This window comes from Daphnia magna, linkage group LG1 (genome assembly GCF_020631705.1).
Source record: "Daphnia magna isolate NIES linkage group LG1, ASM2063170v1.1, whole genome shotgun sequence".
In the NCBI taxonomy this organism is placed as follows: domain Eukaryota; kingdom Metazoa; phylum Arthropoda; class Branchiopoda; order Diplostraca; family Daphniidae; genus Daphnia; species Daphnia magna.
The window spans coordinates 8,519,346-8,537,893 of NC_059182.1; the positions used below are offsets into that span (position 1 = coordinate 8,519,346).

The window sequence follows — 18,548 nt, forward strand, 5'->3', positions numbered from 1 at the left end:
ATAAGAGTCGGCTCCATTGACGTGGACGGCTACAACGGTACGTGCACGTACAAGCGAAGAAAGTCAAAGTTTGTAAACAAGTTAATTGCAGAGAAGTGGCTGTCTGTCAGCTCCTACAAGCCGCTTGTGAGTTGAAAAGCAGGTGCACTGCGCCTAATGGCAGTGGTGAAACTCAATAACATCGCCCACTGACAGAAAAGACAGGCCCCGTCGTTGCTATCTACGCAAAGAACGAAAGGCAGCGTGACGTGCTAGATACGATCGCCATTAGAGCTTTCATAGATCAACGCAACCATATATTCCATATGGTTTCAGACTATTCACATTCCCATCGATCAGCCTGATGACCTTTTTTACCGAACAGTGAACATTTTCTTTCGATCTAAAAAATGCACGTTAGCGTCATAAAGGATGTTTTACTTGGATGGAACTGGCAAAAAAATAGATAAATATAAATAAATAGGTGTAATTGGGGTGGGAGGAGAAAAGTCAATGAACCAACATTTGCCTCCGGTTTCCACGCCGATATCAGAGAACGGAATTTGTAGCGATCACCAGGTGTCAGCTCGTTGGAGGCGTGTCTGCTATTTCCCCTCTAAGATCTAATGCGACTCGCTTGGCAGCTTCTTCCGGCATTGCTTAGCCAGTGGAAACCGGGCAAGGGAAAGATTGGGGAATAAGAGCTCTAGAAATTTCTGGAATTTGAAAACACTTCTATCGGTAGTCAAGACGATGACAATGTCAACCAGCAGGCACAAAGCGATAGCGTTCTCTTATGTTATATTAGATTTAGATTATAATATGCCATTACACACAATTTTTCGTCTATCTATCGCTCTATCTCAATGGGCAGTTCAATGACGGATATGCATATTGTTTAGCGATTTTACTATTCAATCTCTAATGCCATGACTGATGAATTCGATGTGGCGGCCTATTTCATAGGGAACATCTAAATATAAAAGTAGGGACGAACGAAAAAGAAAAACTATAATTTCGTCAAATAAGTGTACAAAAGGGCAACGTCAACTCTTGTTGGCTAATGTTGTTTAGACAAGGTACGTAGGGGTTGGATAATGCTGACGTGCAACTTCGTGTTGAGCATGGCCGATCTCAATTCACAGCAATATAGGTAAAAGAAACCAAATTTTGCGACAGCGGAAATCCCAATTGGAAATATACGTAAATGAAGTGAATTTCGCAATATTTGTAAGAAACATTGGCATATTTTCGGAGCACGTACAACATAGCACGTATAAATTTCAAACCAATCCAAAAACACCTTGAAGGTGGTCACAGTGTACCGAAGGCTGTTTCAACTGCATAATGACACAAATGGAGAGACTTGGTTCGCGCTTCGTTTACGTGAAGGAGGGAGCAATTGAAAAGCCGAAAGACGTTGACATTCTCGTCTTAAAGTGACGCAAAATGCATCACGCCGTCAGTGACAAAACGAGCCGCTAATTGCTGCGTAGAAGGTCTACGTTCATATCGATCGTGTCTCGAAAGCAGCGCTGGTAGCGAGATGGAGGTACGAGTTCCATACGAATGGAAAAGAGAAAGACAGCCATAGAGAGGCAGAGAGATACAGAGAAAGAGTAAATCGAAGAGGAAAGAGGAACGAGATGAGCACCACCGGGGAGACTGAGCAGAAGAAAACGGGAGAGAATGCGTAGAAAAGGGAAGAACAGAAGACTGACGTAGTAGTAGTCACTGGCGAAACATTAAAAAAGCAAAACAGGGGGAAGGGGGGACAAAATAAAGGAAAAAACCCATCCAACCATTTGCTGCTGAAAATGAACGGAGACCTGGATGCCAAGCGTCTCGCAGTGGATAGCCGCAGAACGTAGACGAGTATAAAAATACGGGTTGTGAGGTGGGGGAAACGGACGCGGGTGTTGGCCTTATTTGCATAGAAGCCAGCCAACCGCGTGCTGTTTAAAATAAAAGGGGATGCAGAGGAAGCTATGTGAAGAGCTGAAATGAATTCGTGAAAAGGGAACGAGTGACAGTAGTGTAGAGCCAGCAATGGTAGTAGCAACATCAACAACAGTGGCAGGAGCGAAATCTGAGCCATGCTGACGGAGCTGACAATCGTTTAACAAAAACAAAAAAAAATTTAAAACTAAATGAATAAATAAATCAAATAAAAAATAATATTGATAATAGCAAGACAAGTAGCATATAACTCACCCATCACATATCAATGCACAATTTCTCCATTATTGAAAAATCTAAATTGAAATTAGGTGAAAACAGATCACTTTTGCCTAACGCGTTTGACTTTTTAATTTAATTTTAATTTTTTACTTTTTAAATATCCTTGGCTTTTGATTTTTGTTTTTAGGAAAAGGTCGCAAAACATTTTTCATTTTCGCAAACGAACATTAAAGTGACCATTTAAAGTCACTTGATAAGAATATTAAAGTAAATGACGCGAAGAAGTCAGGATTGCGACGCTTGACTTCACCCAGATCGTTTAGAGACGTTACTCTAGAACGAGTTAACCATTGGAACTAATGGTAATTTTGTTTTCTGTTTTTAGGGAAGGGGGGAGAGGGGGAGGGCGAAGAAACAACAATTGTTTCACCGTTGGTTATCCTGCAACCTTTCTATTATGGACACGGTTGGGTTTAAGACCTTTTAGTGCATGCGGTTTGCGTTCCAAAGTGTTGGTTCGGAGCGGCCAGCCAAGTATCAATTATTACTTTTGAAGTAGTGCTTAGACGACGTTGCTGGATGCAATAAAAAGGATGCAGAACCGAGATAAGCGAATGAGAAAAAGTGAAGTCTTCTCCTTTCACTTGTAACTAAATGACTAACTTTTAATGCTTATAGTTGTCAACTCTAACGGAGCAAGAGCCTCCGTTCTGATGAACGATTACAGCCACGACTTTTTCCGATTTCCCGCCTTTTTTTTCCGCATTATTTGACATTTCGTTTTGTGGGTGGCAGAGACGGTTCTAGACCAGTTGAGAGATGACAACCTAGTTCCCAAGATAAATGTATACATCCCAAAAAGACTGAGCAAAAAAAAAAGGGAAAAAAGAATGGAAAGGGATAATAAAAGACTTTCAGCGAGTGGAACCAATATGAAATCTTGTCGACGGCTTCGGCAATGCACAATGGCGGCCGCCCTAGACGACCCTTGCAATATCATCTTACTGCGTAGTAGGATCCTAGTCTGTTTTAGTTATTCTTTATTTTATTTTATTTTATTTTCCACGTTGGTCGTTTTGGTGAGGATTTCCCGTGAAAGATGACAGCATTGTGAATGTGTCTGTACCAGTCGATTTATGTATCACAGTCAGCCAGGGTACAGAAAGAAGGAGGAAAAAAGATAAAAGAAAAAAAAAAAAAAACAAAAAAAAAAAACGAAGGATCTTCACGTTATCAGACATAGAGAAATCGACGCGGTCATCTGCAGATATTGGATTTCCTTTTGTATTCTTTAACCTCACAGGCAGACTGTCTATAACTGCAGCGGCCTAGTATACAGTTTTTAATAATGCAAAACACGGGACAATGCGTGAACGGAATTGATCAACATTGCCACGTGCTAATATTCAATGGAACGATTCCCCCTCCCCCCGAATCTCTTATCGATTTCCATCGTGTTTGTCCTCAGAATGTGCAGCTGTTGGAGCTGAACCTCTTCTCTCACCACGTGTAGGCCAATGCTTGCTTTATTGTCTTCATTGCTTTGGCACAGCGAAAGTGCATCGTCCATCAACCTGTAATAGTTTCGATGACTGCTGTGTCTTTGGCTAAGATGAGCAATCAAAGGAAACAAAAGAGGCAGAGTGAGATCAAAAAATAACACAATGGAGCATACGAATGAAAAGAAAAGGGGAACAGAAAAAGGATCTCCTCGAGGACAGAAAGACAAACTGCTCTTCAGTTGAGTTACCAATGGAAACAATCCCCTGTCAGCCGTTCTGCTCCTCCGTTCGCCGGTGGATATAGATCGTTACCAATGTGCCGTTCTTTCCTTAGTAAATACGCATGACATCTCGAAGAAGAAAATGGACCCCATTTCTTTGATGGACGAGCTACTTCCATCTTTAGGTTACCGCCGTCCTAAACGTCCAATATTTCTCCGCCTCGGCTTGCACTTTATTTCAACAAAAACTGAAGCTGTCCTGCGCCACCCCATAGACCAACGGTAGACCCTATTGTCAACGATGACATAGCCTTCTTCGCTAGACGAGCCATTACTCTTTAACCCCGCTTTCACCTAACGAGATCATTCAATGAAACGTGACGTTTCAATATTTTTTAGCCTTTTTTTACTTTCAAAAAGGAAAAAAAAGACAAATTTTCTATTACATTTCCAGTAAAATGATTGAGAATTCTGTAGAGCTGGGCGAGATATGCAAGCACCAAATGTGCTTCCGCTACAGTTAAGATAATCGCCAGTTTACAGCAAAGCAGACGAAGGATTCCCTCTCAATCTGTTACCTATTTATCACGTGTTCCTTGCATACGCCATGTTATATAGTAGTTCGCCTTTCTTCCCGACTATGCAGCAACGATCTGGAAGGTTATTCATAACCATTTCGCCTTGTGATGACCTATACCGCCACTATAGTATAGACCTAATATATAGATGCAATAAAATCCAGTGGGCTTTGTCGAAAGAACTGAACAAATCAAATGTGTTAAACTTGAAACTAAAAAGGTGTTTACAAATTACGCATGCAACTTAAAGTCGGGGTGAAGAAATGATAAGCTAGTGAATGCCATAGCCAATGCATTTCGTTTCTTTATATTGCTGTAATGGACGTATCTTCTTGGAAAATGTTCATCCAAGTGGAAGATGGTCAGACGTACTACTTCGTTGATGGACAAAACTTATTTCCCTGTCTGGTGGACGCTTTTTTTTTCACGCCCGTCTCTTCCTTTCCCGCGTCTTGGCTTGTGTTAGTTTCCATTTTATACTTTTTTTTTTTTTTCACTAAGCCGGCAAAACAGAAAAAAAGCTCCAAAATGATAAGGTGGTAGTAAAAGAAAAAGAAGAAAACCAAATAAATAAACATCAACCAAAAGTTGGGAACCAAAGGCGTATTTTTCTTTGCGTAAAAATGGTTTAAAGCCCGTTTTACGGTCGGCTTGCTGCACTGACGCGTTTTTGTATTAGTTTCCTATGTTTTTCCCCCCAGCTAGACATCATTGTGACTTGCCGTCACTTGTCGCGTTTGATGAGCAACCATGACATGAAAATGCAACTGGGCTTACTATTCTTACGTCGTCTAATCATTGTCTCCGTCTGACGAGTTTGCACGCATGACTGCGCTGAAATGGTTGAAATAACAAAAATGGTTCGAATTGTAAGTCGTTTGACTATTAGACACGCGTTGCTATGGTTTTCGAACGAAGGCTGTGGTCTAGGCAAAAGAATAGCCACCAAAAGTAGAAATGATTATCTATAGTGGCTCACGAGATTGATTGTAGCTGCCTGCGCTTTCTTTTTTCTGGGAACCTTTTCACCTTTTAGGCCTACTGGAAATTCAGACGCAGAGGACATAGGTCGTGACTGATGTTGAAGGGTGATCCATTTGAGAGTAATACATTTCTAATGAACGAAGACTATGTCAATTCGCGGTTGCTAAACGTATGGCATATCGATCGATCACCTAGAACAAAGACAAAGCAACAAGGAACATACAGATGATACACGTGAATTGATAAATTGTGAGGAAACTATGAACTGCCGTCGCTGTCTGAGTGTCCGTATTTTCGTCACCAGATAAGCTTAGTCCTTAATCCAATGGCCCTATTCCTGCTGACACTCATCGTTGCCACGCATTGATGTGCCGTTGTTTATGTTTGGCAGTATCTCACGAATTGTTGACACTCTAAGCCACGGGTGAGGCAACGTTCTGCGAAGCAAAAAAACGACACGTCGGCAGGATCCGGTCCCGATTCAATTAGCTTTCAGTTTGACAGCCGCGGGCTTGACTTGCCAGTCGAAAGGAGTTGGGAGGAGGCAGTCGCTAGCGAATACATTTTGACGTGCTCTCACGGCAAACCAAAGCAAAGAAAATGGGAAAAACACAAGCGGAGACTGGTTCCTGCTGTTTGGGAAATTTTCCCGTTTTGAATAATATCGCTAAAGTCTTGAATATTAGCGTATACCACACAGAGTGACACATGGAATCCATCTTCAAACGGATAAACCAATTTTCATTGAATTTTCTTTTCTATTCTCGCACTGTTGTTCTTTCCATAGCAGACACGAAAAGCAGTTGTTGTTATCAGCTGCTCTCTTTGTTTGTTTTTTTACTAACAGCTGTTTGACGTTTAATTGACTTGCAATCGTCAACTAATAATTTAACCAATCATGCCGAGGATCACATTGCTCAACGTTCGAAATAAATGAGCACAAACACACAGGTAGATTTGATGTGTTTTGTCAGTATAGGTATACCGATCAGCCAAACGGGATGAGCGGACGAAGTATGTTGCCATTGACGTCGAATAAGCTTAGCTCACGTTTAGTCCACCCACAAAGTATATCCTGTAAGTGAAAAGTCGGGCTAATTTAATTGATTTTCTTTTGCCACAAATCCTTTGGCCTAATCCCATTCCTCCCTTGCCTATTTGGCTATCTTTTCAGTCAGTTTTTCGTCACGTTCATCGCCCCATACCTAGTTGGGTGCAGTAGCTTAAGAAGTGAAATATTGAACAGAGACGCGGCTACATGGTGAATATAGACCAACAATTTTGTAATAACAAAACTGCGATCGGAACGTTGGTGACGACGTCACGGGAAAATCAATCTTCTCTGTTATTGATCGTCTTATGAACATGAAAGCTAAGATGTGAATAAGTCATCATCAAATGGGATCCCGTCACATAATTTTTTTTGTTTTGTTTTAGGTTTTTTGTTATTTTTTTTTTTTTTAGCCTAAATTTCCCTTTTCCCGGCCCGATAACTTGACGTCATTGTTGGAGCAGCTCTTGTATTAGCTATTAGTTGTCATATTCGTTAATGTTGGAATGTTATTATGCAATCTTTCCTTCGCGAGGAGGAGAAAACGAATATTAAGCTTTTATTTCAGTTTCCATCGAGAACGGTTATGACATGCTCTTGTGCTAACTACTGATTGTGACTTACTTTGGTTTTTTGTGGAGTTAAATTTTACGAAACACCCATTTTCGGCTTCTGAATCGGCAAAATATGATTTGAAAAGTTATTTTCCATCGAATTCCTAAGGCTTTAAATGGGAATTTCGTCAAACAATTGAAACACCTTGCGTTTATTCGACATTTACAGGCAAAAGGGCATCGTACGAGCAAGTAATTCATGAAGTGAGCCAACATGGAATGCTGTAAAGTGGATTATAGGCTGCGGAAAAACTTTATTGACTAATACTGCAGACAAGCGGACATCCCTAGTTCGATTTTGTTTCATTAACCCATAGTGTTGTTTTTTTGGCTTTTGCAAATGATCCTACTGAGGGACTTTGGGAACCTTGTGATTGATGATTCATTTTATGCATCCGCCTTTCAGCTTAATGCTCCTAAAGGCATTGGAATTCAAACAACACGTTGCATTCCAACATGTATCCTTCCATTACACACATCGCCTTGTTTTTCATGCCATTCCGTTGAGCTACAGTACACAATGTAATTAGAGAAAGAAGCTTACTGTATATACCGCATTTTTACAATTTAAACACGATCGTGGATAGTTCTTAGCGGCAGGGTGGAGCGTGTGATTCGCATTCAAATCGACACAAACTTGGCTGATTGTGATAAAATTTCATTGATTTTGAAATCAGGACTACTGGCTACTCTCAAACCTTTTACGCGTGATCAAAAAAAGTTTAGCAAGAAAACCAAAAGGCACGTATACATGAAAATATGTGAAAACGGGTTGCTGGACTAATTTACCGGAATTCTGGTTCCATTACTAGACATGTTACATCCAATTGAAGTTGAGTGTTAAGGGATAGCCAAAAGCCTCCGTTTCTCATGATATCGAGGTTTTAATTTTATTTCTAAATACAATTGGCTTGCGTCTGTGGTCTAAGTTTTTCTTTAAAAAGAAAAGAAAAGAAAAGAAAATCATGTTGCCCCGCTTCATTTGACATGTTGGAGAACGCTTCCCTTAGCATGTAATAAGCTCATCTTTGGGAGCAATGACTGGTCGTAATACGCTTAATGAAAGCAATAGTCGGAAAGGCAGCTGGCGCAAATGAGGTCCCTTCTACTGGATAGCGAAGCTGTTGGGCCTGCAGCGAATATCAAAGTATTTCTTGCATCGTGCACTGCACTGTTGGCACCGACAAAAACAAAGAGAAGGTCGCCATTTTGAATGAATGGGCGATAAGATCGTTGTTGGAGTGTATAAAACTGGGCTTTCAATCGTTCATTTCCGCCAAGAGACTGCCATCAACCTCTCCTGTCTCGTCTACGACCCGTTTCTGAGAGCTTCCTTGTTTGTTTCCCAGAAACGACCAATATTAAACTGGAAGTGCCGTATTAGTTCCGTTTTGCCAATTTTGGCGGGTCTATACTCTATTGCTTTTTAATTGATGTCCGATAGCGTCATCTTCAATGCAATTGTTCTTGTGTGTCAAGGTAACGGATATGCCACGCAAGCGTAACACACAAGTTAAAAGTAAACAATATGCACATATTTTGTAAAAGAACGGTGATACATTCTTATGCTATCTGATACACAGACATATTTGACATATTTGTCCTTCGTTCTTCGTGTAGTGTGCAATGCCGGACCGCTATATGCGAATGACAACGTTTAATTATATAATCACCTACCAAATAAACTAACTAAAAACTTTTTTTTCTAATAGGTAATGCTGTGCCAAGGTAGTACCCGTTGTCAGAATCCTGCCGGTCCGGGATTATGGCGCCGGTAGAAGACGTGGTACCAGAATGGCTCGGGTCCGAAGGCGCATGGCTTTCGGCTTCACCCGATGTTGCCACGATTTCATGCCCGCGTGCTGTTCTTGCCGTCAATTCAGTAAGGATTTTTAAAAATATATCAACGATGAAATATTTAAAAAAAAAGATACAACAAGAAGAGGGGACAGTTTTCAACAAAAAGTGTGGGCAATAATTGCTTTGAACTGAAGGGGAATTAACTAAAAAAATTACCCGCTTTCTTTGCCGATAAAGCCATGCCTGTTTGGGGCACAACGGTTATGCTAATGGGCTTAATGTGTTGCATTTTACAAGAGTTGATGTAATTTTAGCCAAAGGTGTGAGGCGCATAAAATTTTAGTTTAAGATGAAATACTTGAAACTGAATCGAAAATTCTTTGTTTGAACGTTGCTTAAAAATAGGATTAGAATCCATACGTTTCATGGTTTTTAGAACATACGTAATATTCCCAGTTGCTCATTCTACGAAACTGGACTTGGTCAGAAATATCCGGTGCGCACTGGAAAAAATGATTCCGCTTTAGTTTTTGGGTGATGTGCTAGGCTAACCTAAAAATTAGATTATTTCACGAGGAAGGTCTGATACTTACTTGAAACGCATATAACTAACGCATTTCGGACAAAGGCTTCGGTGCACATGCATCATTTACTAAAAGGGACGTTGTCGGGGTGTAGGTAAATTTGAAAAAAAAATAAATAAATACCTAGATTAATAATTTTGCAACAGAATCGAAAGCTTCGCCTGGGATTCCATTTTCGGTGTAGGCTTTATCGCCTTTCTTTTGATAAAAAATGTTTCGGGCGAGGCCACAGCAGATCAACCCCTTACCATCTGTATGTACAGATTTAATTAACATTTAAAAATGTATGAACCGAGTGAAATGGATGGCACATTATTTAATCTATCTATCATGTATGTACAGTATAGGACAGATGTTGACCGCAAAATTTGTATCTATGCATTATAGTTGTGAACTGTAGCACGTAACTCAATGGTCGTCATTCATTACAAATTTCAGGTGAAAAAATCAAGGAACCATCGGATGCTGGTGAAGCCGAAGATGGCAGGTCAATTTTCCTCTCTTCCGATGCTTCCAATAGCTACCAGTGCAAAATTAAGTCTGGCGGGCTGTGGCGGCATCGATTTGTCTCGTCTATTTTACCACAAACCACCAACGATGGCTACCAGCAATCGCTAGGGAAGCCTACACTACGACCCACGATCTCTCAACGCTCCCACCTTATGTCCAACATCTCATCCCACCACACTGCTGTATTCATCGTCGTCGTTCTTCTCCACTCGCTATTCACCTCAGGTAGGCTGTATTCGTTGATCAGTTGCATTTAAAAATGGGCTTAAATCAGCGAAGATGAGTCAGGAGAATTTGACCGCTGTGATTGGCAGGGAAGGGATTTGATCATTATTCAACTGATCTAAACATTGGTAGTTATCACAGCTGAAGCCACGTTTTATTGGATTTTTCAGCTGCGTGTTTCTAATAAAGTTAATATGATTTTGGCATTCGGCTAAGCACGTCATTTAAAACGGATCTAAACATTTTGCCTTTTTTTTTCTAGTATAAATTGTCAGAAGAGATTTTTGAATGCATTGAAGGTTCCATCTAATTGTGGCTCTTGGTAGAAAGTTCGATTTTTTAAAAGGCCAAACAGCCATGTGTTTCCTCCCTTCGACTTGGCAGATAAAGTCATTCAGTTTGGAATACGGTTTCCGTACAGGCTAACGTACATGGCAAACTTGATACGACTAACCTTTTAAAATCCTGAAACTTTCTTATATATGTGACTAGCTACTCACGTCTACAAACAAAAGCTTTGTGGGCGTGAAAACTGTCCAACAAGGCTGAAGAATCTCATTATCTACGTTTTACTTTTTGACCATTTACTTGCAGAAGCTTTTGTACCCCCCCCCCCTTACTTTTTCCTATAATCCTTAGCACTTCTCGAGACTTCCATAAGATGATCATGATCTAGAAAGGCATTCCATCTCGAAGAGATCCATCTATAGACGTCAATCTACAAGTAGCCAGGCGTGAAATTTGTTCTTCTTTTCTAAAACATAAAAAAAAAAGAGAGTGGGATAAAAGACAATAGTAAAAGCTTCAATAAAATTGTCGGGCAAAAAGTAGACAACACCGTGTAGAGGATTAAGTTGACTCTATACTTTCCTGTTGGTTATCGTTGTTAGTTGTAAAGGGTTTAAGAAGCGAAATGAATGAATCAGAAACAATTTTTGAAATTCAGACTATTATTTGTTTCGTTGCCAAAGGCTGAGGTCATTTTCATTTGACTACGTTTGACTATATTGAATAAATTCAAGTTCAGAAATAATAATAATAAGTTCATTCTTTAATACCACATTATACTTCGGGACCATGAGATGCCAAGCAGGTGCTTACATTGTACGTGGTCAATCATCCTTGATGGTCTATAAATCCTAGCCTTAAGACTTTTATATGCCTTCATAAAAGGGAGAAAGACTGAGTCGTAAAAAGCCGAAAAGAGTCCTTTCACTGAGACGGAAAAGGAGAAACGCAATGAACCAGGGTAGACTGAGGGCGCTGGAGGAAGGTCGCACAGAGTGGTTTCAACTCGGAGCGAGCCAATTCAACTCGAATGGGAACAGCAACAGCGCAAAGAATGAACGCTGATGCCCTTCCGATCGATGGAAGATTCCATTGTTCAATGCCAGGACGCTGCAGCATTAGGCTGGTGGATTAAAAGCCACATCAACCATCCACATGCACCCGAGCAGATAGAAAAGGCAAGACCAGCAAAAACATTTGAATATTTCCATGAAGAAACTTGGGTAAAACAAGAAGTTCAGGAGGGCGGAACGAACGATGGGCATACGAAGCCAAATAGTGTCGACAACCTGGAGGGCCAGAGAAAAAGCAACGTAAAGTAAATTTCCCTTGATCTGTACACGTTCCGGACACCGATGTCTTTTGTCACAACAAAGCAGTTGCTGGTGTCTATCACTTTAGCGGAAATGAGTTTAAATAGACTACGTCATTCGTTGTTTAGAAAATTACTGTGTTGGCTTCAGTTTATAATGATTTAAGTTTAAACAAATAGTAATACATAACTGGTTTTTTCTTGTCTACCTCTTCCTTTTCCATTCAAAATCGCATATCTGATGCTCATTCTTGCTATTCATTTTCCACAGGATTAAGTAACCCACAGGACGCTGAACATTTGACGGCGATGGTAGGCGACTCGATCATCTTCAACTGCCACATCGAGTTTCCAGAGGCCCATCCCGTTCCTTATGTCATTCAGTGGGAGAAAAAGGTACTATATTATTCTTGTTATTAGTGTTTTCACTATTTTTGGTTGTTGTTGCTCACTTGCCAAAATAAGCAGCTAAGGCCGCACTGGTAAAAACATAAGCATATGGTGTTCATCACTTCATCTTCCTATAGATCTCTTCGTAAGGAAAAAATGCAAAAATGAGGCACCGCTGCAGTGCAATACTTGACATTTTACATCCAAAGTAAAATTAAAGCACGGAATCGTTGAGCCAAGCAGTTTACGAATGTTATAGTAATTTTATGTATAATTTCTCCACGCTAATTTCGATCTCCTAGTCGATCCCAGCACATATGTCTATATGTCTCAGAGGGAGATAGACAAGGCGATATGCATACATTGTTTGATAATCGTAAACCGAACCGATATAAATGTTAACCAATCATGTTTTGTTATGACATTTTCAAGGGGGTGGAGATACCTATCTTCATTTGGTACGAAAATTATCTGCATACGGGCGAAGGTTACGAAGGTCGTGTGTCTCGGGTGGCTCAACAAGGTTCACTTGAAAGTTCCTCCCATTACGGCCTAGCTTCGCTCAACCTGACACGGATTCGTGAATCTGATCAAGGCTGGTACTCGTGTTTGGTCAACTTTCTCAACCGTTCGCCTCGCCAGGACAAGAATGGCACTCTCTTCCATCTCAACGTTCACGGTAACAACTTGTAAACGTGGGATTAACATTCACCACTGACTTTTGAAATGCTAAAGAACCCTCAGCAAATACTTAGCCACCAAAGTTTCGTTTAAAAAAATGCCAGTTTAATGAGGAATGCATTCCGTAAGAACGAGTAATTTGAAAAATTTCTTTCATGTTAATGTGACGACAGCACCGCCAAGATTTACTATGACGCCCGACGACGTTGTGTACGTCAGTCTTGGCGATCCCATCATTTTGAGCTGTCTGGCTGAAGGAACACCTGTTCCCGAGATTCTTTGGTATCGAGATAACGAGCTAGTGCAAACCTCGCCCTCTCTAGCTGTGGCTAACGATGGCACCGAGCTGCGGATTTCAAGTATACGGCAGGAAGACATCGGCGACTACACGTGTGCAGCCAAGAATGGCCAAGGAAGTGTGCGCCATAGCACGAAACTCGTCGTGGCTGGTATGTTGTTTGCTTTTACTAAAAACTCCATTACCGGTGAACGAATCCAAAGCCAAACGATCTAGAAATGAGCACGGATTACTTCTTGGTGTTATTTGCATCGCACATGGCTAGAACCACGTGTGCTTTAGCTCAAAGCCAAATTGATTTACAGTCCTTTTTAGGGCGCCATGGTCCTGGAACAAAAAAAAAAAAAAAAAAATCTAGAGCATTTCAGGCAGCAAGTTGTGCTGTACAGCTTTATTAAGGCGTAGGTTTTAAAATGCCATTCAACTGATACAGTGGTGATATCATGAGGATCTTATAACTTCTTGAAGTTCCTCGTTTGTAACAGTAAAAATCTGACATCAAGTGAGCCCCAGGCGTCGCGATTATAGGTTGTATCAACAGATAAGCTTTTTAATGTATTCCCGATTTTTTTGCAAGAACGGCACAGTCCGCTAGTTTGAATGCGAGAATGAACATAAAAAATTCAGATAATCAAAAGGAATTCCAATTAAGGCAAAGGCAACTCAGAAACGGGAAAAAATCCAGTTTTTTATGTAATGGCCTTCGTATTTAGAAGAATGTCTAGACACTTTTCGAACTTATTTAACATCTTCTTACATTCTTTGCGGACGTCACTTGTACTCTTTATCTTGGGAAACAAAATCATATCTAAGAAGCGTTGCTCAGTGCCCACAAGCAATGTTGAGCGTATCTTCTGTTTAGGTAGAAGACTTGTTTGCTGTGAATAAAACTGGACCAAGGCAGTATAGAGAGCTTCTTTTATAAACGGGATTTCTTGGTAAAATAAAGGATGTTTTAAAACATGCTGTTTTATATATACGGAACGCCATTTCACCCCCTTTTTTTATAGGACACTGTTTTTGTTGTCTATTGCCGTTTATTTTGGTTTATAGTAGTATTTTCTGAGATTCTATAATCTATAGGGTCATCGGGTGACTAAAGAGTATACATTTATTACGATTCTCCGATTGTGGATTGAACTAACGAATGTCCATTGCGCAACACATTTGAATTTATTTATTAATGCAGTACCGGTAGTTAAAGAATTACAACCAAAGGTGGGTATAATAGAGGGACTACATCCTAGATCATTTGCCGAATTTGGCATAATAATTGTCGAAACCTTTTCGCCGTATTATGATGCGATCAACGAGATTATGAAAATCCTTGTTGGTTTGATCCAGCCTTACAACCCCGATTTTTCGGACGAGTTATTGGGAAATCTATCGAAATAAATAAAGATTATCCTAATTCGCATCCAATAACCTGGATAAAGATTACATGTACCAATAAGGTGTTTGACTTAACGTCTTGACCGCGTGTTATGCAACCGTCTTATTCCCTCTACTGCAACTATTCGCAAACTAGTTTTCGGTGTGACGATGCCTTTGACTTAATACATAAGGTATAGAATCTATGTGGGTTAGATTGGGAAGGTTTGAACGAGAACGCACTAGCATATGATAACGCGTGATACGATACTAAATTACGCAAATTCTGTCCTTAAGACGTAGATAAGCAAAATACTGCGGATAATTGACCTTAAACTACAACAAAAGCTAACAAATTTCAGAGCACTAGCAAAAAGATTATTTAAAATTGAACGCAATGTACACTCATTAATTTCGTCCAAAGTGAGTAGTGCCTTTATTATTGTAAAACACATTTCTCTAGATGGCTATGCCGGATCTTTAAACACTTACTGAAATAAGTGGCATATTGGTGCACAAAGAGATTGTAAAACGCACGCTCTCATTCGCTTATAATTCCAATTTTTGAAGCTTTGTCTTAGCTGGAACACGACATCTCGTGCGAGAAACGTAGGGAATTGAAAAAAATGTTCGCAGAAAAACAAAATTTACAGGTCGTCCAAAAAATTAATAAATAACAAAAACAAATAACATTTTATGACTTAAAATTTAACGAGATTGAAATTCGTGTGAGGTAACCGGTACATGATCCGGAATCAATTTCATGGCACGTGGGATTTCAAGTTGCAAATAATATACAAGAATAATTGCCTGTCCCATCAACTTCATTGATCATGGTCTTTGTGCAACAGGAGGGGCAGTTATAATTGTTCCACCATTGAACGTTACAAGACTGGAGGGTGACAAGCTGGAAATGCCGTGTGAAGCTCGAGGCCTTCCTGGCAACTTTAGCGTTACGTGGTTTCGCGAAAACCATGCTGTGCGCTCGATTCCGTGGCTCGAGTCGCGTACTCTGCTTAAAAGAGACGGTACCCTGGTCATCAGCCCCGTTCATTCTGACGATCGGGGACTCTATTCGTGTGAAGTCACCAATGGGATTGGCGATCCGCAGAGAGCTTCGGCCTACATAGAAGTCGAATGTAAGTAGAACTGCTGTATTTGAACTAATCATTGAACCAATTGGTGTTGTGCGTAACGCTCGACATTTTTGCATTTCAAGATCCAGCTCGCGTGACGTTTACCCCAACGGTTCAGTATCTTCCATTACGACTATCGGGCGTAATCCGGTGCCACGTCGAGGCTCATCCACCTTTCCAATTCATCACATGGACTAAGGACAAGCGTATATTCGATCCGTTTGAAATGCCAAACGTTGGAGTACTAAAAAACGGCTCGTTGCTTTTTGAAAAAGTATGGCGTTTTAGAATTACAAGAAATATCATACGAACGAATTGCTCTCGAACTTCTATTTTCTTGATTTCACATTTTTGTTGTTGTTTTTGTATCAATTTAGGTGACACAAGAAAATCAAGGTCGTTACACGTGTACACCGTACAACGTGCATGGTACGGCAGGTTCGTCTGCTGTTATGGAAGTACTTGTCAGGGAGCCGCCAACATTCGTGACTAGACCCAAGTCGGTCTACCAGCATAAAATCGACGACGACGTGCAAATGGCCTGTGAGGCCCAAGGAACTCCCAGTCCACGCGTCACTTGGAGAAGAGTAATGCTATTGCCATCCGCCAAATGTGTGGGATCCTACATGCTTTTCTTTTCTTAATTTGGTGGACAGATGGACGGGCGGTCTCTTCCCCGTGACCGCACCCGGGAGGAACTGGGCGTATTAACATTGAGCAAACTTCGTCGCACGGATTTCGGCTATTACGAATGTCATGTCTCAAACGAGGTGGCTACGTTGGTGGCCACTGCTCATCTCGTCATTGAAGGCACCACGCCCCATGCTCCTTACAATATTACCACAGTGTCCAGTGAATTTTCCGTCAGCCTTGAGTGGCTTCCAGGCTACAGTGGTGGATCCGATTACTCTCAAAACTATGTCATTTGGTAAGTCCCCTCTTCATTTAGCGGCCCCCTATTTGCTCAATAACAACACTGAGACACACTTGAACTTGTGCAATCGAATCAATATGAATCAATCAGGTATCGACAAGAAGGTGCTACCCAGTGGATTCCTGTAGACGTTGATCCACCAGCCAACACGAAAACGGTCATTCACAATCTACAACCAGGAACGTCTTACGAGTTCCAGGTCATTGGCAAGAACATCTTAGGGGACGGTATGTTCAGCAATATCGTCAAGGAACGCACTAAAGGTATGCAAAGTATATAACATTTTGGTGCATAACCAATCAAATAATAACTAAGAACCGTGTTTTAAGAATAATAATGATCCCCTCTCCAAGTCCCTTGAAAATTTCAATCGTCTAGTTTTATACATTTTTATTTTTTGCAAACCAATGAATATTCCGAAACGACACGTAGCGATAAAATTCGTTGAATGTATCTCAGACATGTCTCGGAACATAAGCATAATAACAAAATTTCACGCACGATGGACATGTCTTTGCGTTCAGGGCAAAGGCCTCCTGATCCACCACCTCCGGGTCCTAGTCGAGCGACCACTTCACCGGCCCCATCGAATAGCGGAGATTCTGACGGTAACTAACCATCTAATGAACAAACGGGAATGCACAGAGCACGCGTAGCTAAAATATCCCCTTTCTCGTTTTCCTAATTTTTGGTGATGAAATTTGCATCGTAAAATAGATTTAAATATTTTCTTGTGGCAAAGGCATTTGTTTATTTTTGAGTTTTTTGTTTTGTTTGGTTTTTTATTCGTTTCCGTTTCAGAACTGCGGAAGTACAATGTGATCGTTTACCCAACGGATGCTCGTGGGTCTACATACATTCCTGCTTTGTTTCGCCCAACAGGTTGGAATTATTTTCGGTTTAGTTTTTTGTTATGATGTAACCTTTTGTTCGTGAATGCGTTTGGTCTAGTGGTCTGTAGTACTTGGTGTTGGTGTAAATCTACAGTTTACAAGTTATAAGCAAATACCATAACCCAAGGACAACGTCGCAAATTATGTTTTGTCTTTTGCACGTTTCCTAGGCCCACCCCCCCATAGCACCAGAGAACGTAACACTGACAGAAACGTCCGATGGAGTGGTACTTTCATGGAGCTATCCGCGCCGAGGAAATATAGCCATTGCGTATTTCACTGTGGATTACTGCTACGACGAACAATGGAGGCGGCTGAGCAAGACAGAGCTCAAACCCACAGAAACTTATTTTCAAGGTGTTCGTCGATCAGATAACTAATCAACGAAAAAATAATTGATTTTAAAAGTTTGTCGATGTTGTTAACGCATTCGTATTTTTTAGTAAAAAATCTGAGTCCCGGGAAGACCTACGTGTTCCGGATTAACTCACATACGTTGACAAGCCAGGCCTCCAGTGAGAAAGTTACGTACATAATTCAGCGCAAAATCAAAGATAAAGCCATCACAGCTGGCATTGTCGGGGGAATTCTTTTCTTCATTGTGGCTATCATCTTGGCCGTCTGCACCGTAAAATGTGTCAACAAGAGGAACAAGAGACGAAGACGTGAACAAGAAAATGGTAATTTCTTACTGTGACTTCGATTCCGGGGTGCCAACATATATTTTCACCCCCTGTATTTGCACCCATGTAGTCTACATTTTCGCATTGATATTTCCATCTTCAGCAGAATGAAATATCAAAATCATATTATTGAATTTAAGTTGAATGTATACGTTATTGATTAGGTTATCAAATTCCTTTGTAACCTTGTGCATTTTCCATCCAGCTTACAGCATGGTGGCCTGTCAAATGTCAGCAGATACTCGAAATGGCTGTCAGTCGGGCTCTGCCAAGTCGGTGCCTTCCAGAAAGTAAGCTCTTATTTTTCCTACATTTGTCTCTGAAAACGAGGTT

General features: G+C 40.7%; 1 protein-coding gene across 1 annotated transcript in view; it reads left to right on the forward strand.

Moving 5' to 3' along the window:
- LOC123470256 (protein turtle-like) overlaps positions 1-18,548 on the forward strand; it is a 40,386-nt gene that overhangs the window by 17,788 nt on the left and 4,050 nt on the right. The window contains exons 2-17 of the mRNA XM_045170357.1: positions 8,823-8,992; positions 9,933-10,229; positions 12,101-12,225; positions 12,652-12,898; positions 13,074-13,349; positions 15,421-15,708; positions 15,789-15,979; positions 16,083-16,292; positions 16,362-16,633; positions 16,730-16,902; positions 17,164-17,247; positions 17,441-17,521; positions 17,601-17,614; positions 17,703-17,889; positions 17,976-18,212; positions 18,421-18,505. Coding sequence (XP_045026292.1) covers positions 8,905-8,992; positions 9,933-10,229; positions 12,101-12,225; positions 12,652-12,898; positions 13,074-13,349; positions 15,421-15,708; positions 15,789-15,979; positions 16,083-16,292; positions 16,362-16,633; positions 16,730-16,902; positions 17,164-17,247; positions 17,441-17,521; positions 17,601-17,614; positions 17,703-17,889; positions 17,976-18,212; positions 18,421-18,505 — 2,855 coding nt within the window. The 5' untranslated portion in view covers positions 8,823-8,904. The remainder of the gene's footprint in view (positions 1-8,822; positions 8,993-9,932; positions 10,230-12,100; positions 12,226-12,651; positions 12,899-13,073; positions 13,350-15,420; positions 15,709-15,788; positions 15,980-16,082; positions 16,293-16,361; positions 16,634-16,729; positions 16,903-17,163; positions 17,248-17,440; positions 17,522-17,600; positions 17,615-17,702; positions 17,890-17,975; positions 18,213-18,420; positions 18,506-18,548) is intronic.